The sequence below is a fragment of the Colobus angolensis genome, unplaced genomic scaffold, assembly GCF_000951035.1.
Source record: "Colobus angolensis palliatus isolate OR3802 unplaced genomic scaffold, Cang.pa_1.0 Scaffold254, whole genome shotgun sequence".
NCBI classification, from domain to species: domain Eukaryota; kingdom Metazoa; phylum Chordata; class Mammalia; order Primates; family Cercopithecidae; genus Colobus; species Colobus angolensis.
In genome coordinates, this window is record NW_012115755.1 from 1228442 (window position 1) to 1234244 (window position 5803).

At 53.8% G+C, this 5803-nt stretch overlaps 2 protein-coding genes across 3 annotated transcripts in view; one reads left to right on the plus strand and one right to left on the minus strand.

Moving 5' to 3' along the window:
- Nucleotides 1–556, minus strand: LOC105515112 (thymosin beta-10). Its single transcript, XM_011946838.1, has 2 exons — nt 367–556; nt 1–95 (listed from the first exon to the last, which is right to left on the minus strand). The coding sequence occupies exons 1-2, from the start codon at nt 464–466 to the stop codon at nt 61–63; spliced, it is 135 nt and encodes a 44-aa protein (XP_011802228.1). The 5' UTR covers nt 467–556; the 3' UTR covers nt 1–60.
- The window catches only part of CDHR2 (cadherin-related family member 2), a 60713-nt gene that overhangs the window by 4569 nt on the left and 50341 nt on the right, over nt 1–5803 (plus strand). The window contains exon 1 of one of the 2 annotated variants that reach the window (XM_011946836.1): nt 3619–3681. The exons of the other annotated variant lie outside the window; for it this stretch is intronic. The gene's annotated coding sequence lies outside the window, so the exon portion shown is untranslated. Of the gene's footprint in view, nt 1–3618; nt 3682–5803 lie in introns of those variants that run through there. 2 annotated transcript variants of the gene reach the window in all.

A 5803-nucleotide genomic window follows, 5' to 3' on the forward strand; every position in this document is an offset into this window, starting at 1 on the left:
CTTCCTCCACATCACGACTGGGGTCTCGAAGATGACGGGGGTAGGAAATCCTTCAGGATTTTAGGAAATTTCACTCCGCTTCTCCTGCTCAATGGCTGTGGAGAGCGGGAAGCGGGCGCTGGAGGGGAGCTGCAACCCCCACCCGCAATCGAGGTGCTTCCCAGTGTGGGCGAGGCACCCACGAGGTGTGGGGATTTAGAAGGAAGCTTGGGGCTGGGGAGAGACAAGGCGCTTTGTGAAACTGAAAGAGTGGCCGGGGCCGCCCAGACCGCGGGCAACGGCCGGGTTGGGGGTGGAGGAGTGGGTTTGCAAGGAAGAGCAGGGTGAGGGGCTGGACTGGGGCGCGGGAGACCGAGGCACACTCACTCTCTTTGGTCGGCAGGGTGTTCTTCTCCTGCGTCTCCGTTTTCTTCAGCTTGGCCTTATCGAAGCTGGCGATTTCCCCCATGTCTGGTTTGTCTGCCATTTTCTTAAAACAATCCGTGTAGTCGGGTTCCGAGCCCGGGATCCCGGTGCTCCCACTCGCGTTGCTGCAGCAAGAGACTGCCCGGGACTTTCAATGCGTGATTTCATTACATCCTCACCACCACCTTCCCAGGCAGGCATCATGTATTACCTGCAATTTCCAGATAAGGAAACAGTCTTAGAGGGGTTATGTAACTTGCCCTGCCAAAACTGAACCCATTTGTGAATATACATTAGGTAATCAAAATTAATAAAAATAAAATAAAAAATTGTGGCCGGGCACAGTGGCTCACGCCTGTAATCCCAGCACTTTGGGAGGCCGACACGGGTGGATCACCTGAGGTCAGGAGTTCAAAACCAGCCTGGCCAACATGGTGAAACCCCATCTCTACTAAAAATACAAAGAATTAGCCAGGCGTGGTGGCGCATGCCTGTAATCCCAGCTACTTGGAGGCAGAGGCAGGAGAATTGCTTGAACTCAGGAGGCAGAGGTTGCAGTGAGCCAAGATTGCGCCATTGCACTCCAGCCTGGGCAACAAAAGTGAAACTACGACTCAAAAAAAAAAAAAAAATTGAACCCAGCTGTCTGCCCCAGGAGGAGCCTGGTCTCTTAACCCCTGCATTGTAATAGTCATATCAAGTGCTACCTAGTGTCTGCAGCCTCCTTTCCTCAGAAACACTTCTCAAAAAGAGGAAAAGTCTCTTGGCTATCAAAACTCAGAACTGCATCATAGCTCATAGCTCCCAGAACCTGGCTATATGTAAAGTAGTTTTTTTGTTGTTGTTGTTGTTGTTTTGTGACAGAGTCTTGCTCTGCCACCCAGACTGGTGTGCAGTGGCACGATCTTGGCTCACTGCAACCTCTGCCTCCCGGGTTCAAGTGATTCTCCTGCCTCAGCCTCCTGAGTAGCTGAGATTACAGGCACCTGCCACCGTGCCTGGCTAATTTTTGTATTTTTAGTAGCGGCAGGGTTTCACCATTTTGGCCAGGCTGGTCTCGAACCCCTGACCTGGTGATCCACCCACCTCAGCCTCCCAAAGTGCTGGGATTATAGGCACGAGCCACCATGCCCGGCCTATGCAAATGTTTTAAAATGAATGGATGCTGGACTTAATAGATCTCAATTCCCTTTTTGCTTTGCCTGCTGGGAAGCTCAGAACCTGATTCATAACCCACCTATACGATTACCCAGAACTTGAAAGTAAATATATATATAATTTGTTTATTTTTGTACAGACAAGATCTTGTTATGTTGTCTGGGCTGGAGTGCAGTAGCTATTCATAGGCACAATCTCACTAGTGAGCAGCACCTGAGTTTTGACCTGCTCTGTTTCTGACCTGGGTTGGTTCACCCCTTCTGAGGCAACCTAGTGGTCCTCTGCTCCTTGGGGTTCACCATATTAGTGCTGAATTTAGTGTGGACACCCCGTCAACATAATGCACTACAGCACAGAAATCCTGGCTTCAAGCCATCCTCCTGCTGCAGCCTCCCAAGTAGCTGGGACTACAGGTACACACCACTGCCCCCTGCTCAAGACAAGTATTTTGTGGTCTCAATTCAGGCATAGATTACCCTTGTTTTTCTCACTTGGCTTCCCTTCATCTGGGCTTCTTCTCCTTTTTCTGCTCATGGCATATATATTTTGTTAATATGTTTTACATTTGGAGAGTCGGGAAACAAACTATTAAAACACCTGACTATAGCAACTGCCTGATACACAGTCACACATCCCTTAACAATGGGACACCTTCTGGGAAATGTGTCATTGGGCAATTTCGTTGTTGTGTGAACATCATACAGTGACTTACACAAACCTAGATGGTACCACTTACTACACACCTAGGCTGTATGCCGCCAGCTGTCCCCCTGGGCTGCTAACCTGTGCAGCCTGGAACTGAACCAGACACTGCAGGCAATTGTAACGCAGTGGTAAGTATTTGTGCATCTAAACACAGAAAAGGTGCAGTGAAATACGGTATTATACTCTCATGGGACCACTACTGTATGTGTGATTCGTTGACAAAACACAGCTATATGGTGCATGACTATGTATCTATTGTGACATGTCCTCTGCCCACAGACATGTCCTCTGCCCACAAGAAGAGGGCCACCCAATGGTGATGACCCAGTGTTGTGCCGTAAGAAAGTTGTGCCCAGGGTCCCCTTTCTGTGTCAACTGTGATGGCTGAGCCAAAGGGAGGATAAGGAGGACTTGTGACTGAGTCCCTGTGGGAGGCCACCACATCGGACAGCGCTTAAAGCCAGCCTGGGGGCCGGGCTCCATGGCTCATCCTTGTAATCCCAGCACTTTGGAAGGCTGAGGCAGGTGGATAGCCTGAGGTCAGGAGTTCGAAACCACCCTGGCCAACATGGTGAAACACTGTTTCTATTAAAAATACAAAAAATTAGCCGGGTGTAGAGGCACACGCCTGTAATCTCAGTTGCTCGGGAGGCTGAGGCAGGTGAATTGCTTGAACCCGAGAGGAAGAGGTTGCAGTGAGCCGAGATTGTGCCACTGCACTCCAGCCTGGGCGACAGAGTGAGGCTCTGTCTCAAAAATAAATAAATAAAAGGCAGCCTGGGGGTGGATGAAGCCCCTGGGGATGGGCAGATGCCTTTGGAGGGCCTCAGTGCGGGGTCGGGTCAGTGTCAATAGGCTCGAAAGTGGGTTGTCCAGGCTCAGGTAGCCCCCACTCCTCCATGAGAACCTCACAGGGACTGGTCTGGCCACGCAGTGTTTGATTGTTACACTGTTTTACCACTTCCCTCTCCTGACTTAACCCCCTACTTTTCCACAGATCTCCTGTCACTGAAGACTTGTAGAGGCAGGGGATGGGGGCTCTGGCATCACCTTTTAACTCTCACTGTCCCTGCCTCCAGCCTGCCCCAGGGCTGGGCCTTGTTTCCAGGTCCTCTGGGCTCAGGGTCGGTCAGGCCCCTTCTCCTGTGGTGTGGGCCTCCAGTCCCGGGAGCACCAGGAGCTCTGGCGCCCTGGTCCCTGCCTCCTGTCCGGGGCTCCCAGCTCTACTCAGTGCCCCATTAGGAGTCAGCCCACTCCTGGGAGGTGTGGTCTCTGGCAGGGTTAATAATTGCTCAGTGGAGGTGGAGATGGTGCCAAAGTCTGCTGGTCACATAGCTGCAGGCTGCAGAAGGTGCCCAGCTGTGCCCCGGCACCTGTCTGGCGCCTGCCACCTCCGTGGCGAACGGGACACAGGTAGGGACCGTCCAGCCCATCGGGAGTCTCTGGGCCAGAGACATTTGGTGGGGGTTGGGGGAGGTCCCTAGAGCCAAGGCAAGCTTGGGGGTATTTAAAGTCTCCCCTGAAGCTGGGCAGGGGAAGTCCCACGCTAGATGGGGCAGACCCGGCTGGAGTCCCAGCCTGCTGTGAGGCCTGTTTCTTTGGTAAACGTGGGATAATAATATCTCCTTCGCTAGGGGCTGATGGCCCCCTTCCCATCCAAGTCCTCGCAGGATGATTCTTCGCAGGATGGAAGGGAGGCAGGTGCCCCAGGGAAATGAGGTAACTGGCCTGGCCCCTTCACAGGATGCTCGGGGGTTGAGGAGGGGAAAGCTGGCCTGGGCTCTTAGCCCAGCTGCTCTGTTCACATCACAGCTCCACCTTGACCTTGGTGGGCTGCTTCACGCTTCTGGGCCTCCGTTTCCTTATTTATCAAATGGGGATGAGAAGAGTTCCAGAAAGGGCAAGAAGAGCCCTGAGGTGAAGGTGGGCATGTGGCCCATGACCGAGCCCAGCGCCACCTCAGCCAGGACTAGGAAGTGTCAGGCAGGGACTGACCCAGGCCGGCCCGGGCTGTGCCCAGTATGGGCCCTGCACATCTCTCTGCCCTGGTAGAGGAGGTGGGGACCCAGCTGACAGTCGGCGCCAAGCTGCATCACTCAGGCAGGCATGTGCTGGGTTGGGTACCAGGCACAAGGCAGGGTCCCAGTGAGCACTGAGGTCCCATTGATGATAACAGGTCATGGCCCGTGTATAGACTCCATGATTTTTTATCCTCACTCCATTTCTCAGGAGGGGAAACTGAGGCCTGGAGAGGGGAGAGAGCTTGCCTGGAGTTGCATAACAAATATGTGAAATGCTGGCATCTGAACCCAGGGCCGTTTGACTCTGTATGTGTCTGCTGGGCCAGGTGGCCTGGGCCATAGGCACTGGGAGGGCACGTGGCGGGGAGCTGGTGTTCAGGTTCCACATCCTTGCTCAGCGCACCCAGGTTCAGCTGGAGTCTGCTCTGTGGGTGCAGGCATGGCCTCCTGGATCAATAGAGCCCAGACCAAGGCTTGCCCAGGGACCCCTGGATTTGGAGGCAGCCTGGGTCTAACCTGCTGCCCCTGGCTCACCCATCTCTGGGCATCTGTGAGCCTTGGTTTCCTTGGAATAATAGGATAGGATAATTCCTGCTTGGGAACAGCTGTGAGAAGTCAATGAAAAAGCAGAAGTGAAACTGCATGGCGAGCTGGCCATGTAGCGGTGGCAGTGCTGGGGGAACTCTGTAGCATCGTGGCTGATTGCACCCCAGGGGCTCCCCGCACTGAAGGAGTACCCACCTCCCCACCCTGACCCTCCTGGAGGCCCTGGGAAGTCCGGGTATCCTCACTCCCAGTGGTTCCAAATTCTAGAAAGTCTTGGCACCGTGGACTGCTCTGAGATGTGGCTGAAGCCCCCTCCCAGCCAAGGCTGAAGAGCTGGCACCTCCTGGGCCAGGTGGGACTAGTGAGGGTTCCTGGAGACTATACATCTCATGGTGTGGGGGCCAGAGTCTCCCTGATTCTCCTGTGTCCTTTTTGGTCTTTCCCTAAGCACTTTCTTTTTGAGATGGACTCTCACTCTGTCTCCCAGGCTGGAGTGCAGTGGCGCTATCTTGGCTCACCGCAACCTCTGCCTCCCTGGTTCAAGGGATTCTCCTGCTTCAGTCTCCTGATTAGCTAGGATTACAGGCACACACCACCACACCCAGCTCATGTGTGTGTGTGTGTGTGTGTGACGGAGTCTTGCTTGTCGCCCAGGCTTGAGTGCAGTGGCGCGATCTCAGTTCACCGCAACCTCTGCCTCTTTAGTTCAAGTGATTCTCCTGCCTCAGTCTCCTGATTAGCTAGGATTACAGGCACACACCACCACACCCAGCTAATGTGTGTGTGTGTGTGTGTGTGACGGAGTCTTGCTTGTCGCCCAGGCTCGAGTGCAGTGGCGCGATCTCAGTTCACCGCAACCTCTGCCTCTTTAGTTCAAGTGATTCTCCTGCCTCAGCCTCCTGAGTAGCTGGGATTACAGGTGTGCACCACGATGCCTGGCTAATTTTTGTATTTTTAGTAGAGACGGG

Bases quoted from the DNA above. Each gene is read 5' to 3' on its own strand.
- LOC105515112 (XM_011946838.1), bottom strand. From the start codon at position 466: ATGGCAGACAAACCAGACATGGGGGAAATCGCCAGCTTCGATAAGGCC. The intron at 96-366 runs GTGAGTGTGCCT...CGCTCTCCACAG, and splicing joins CACCCTGCCGACCAAAGAGA to CCATTGAGCAGGAGAAGCGG.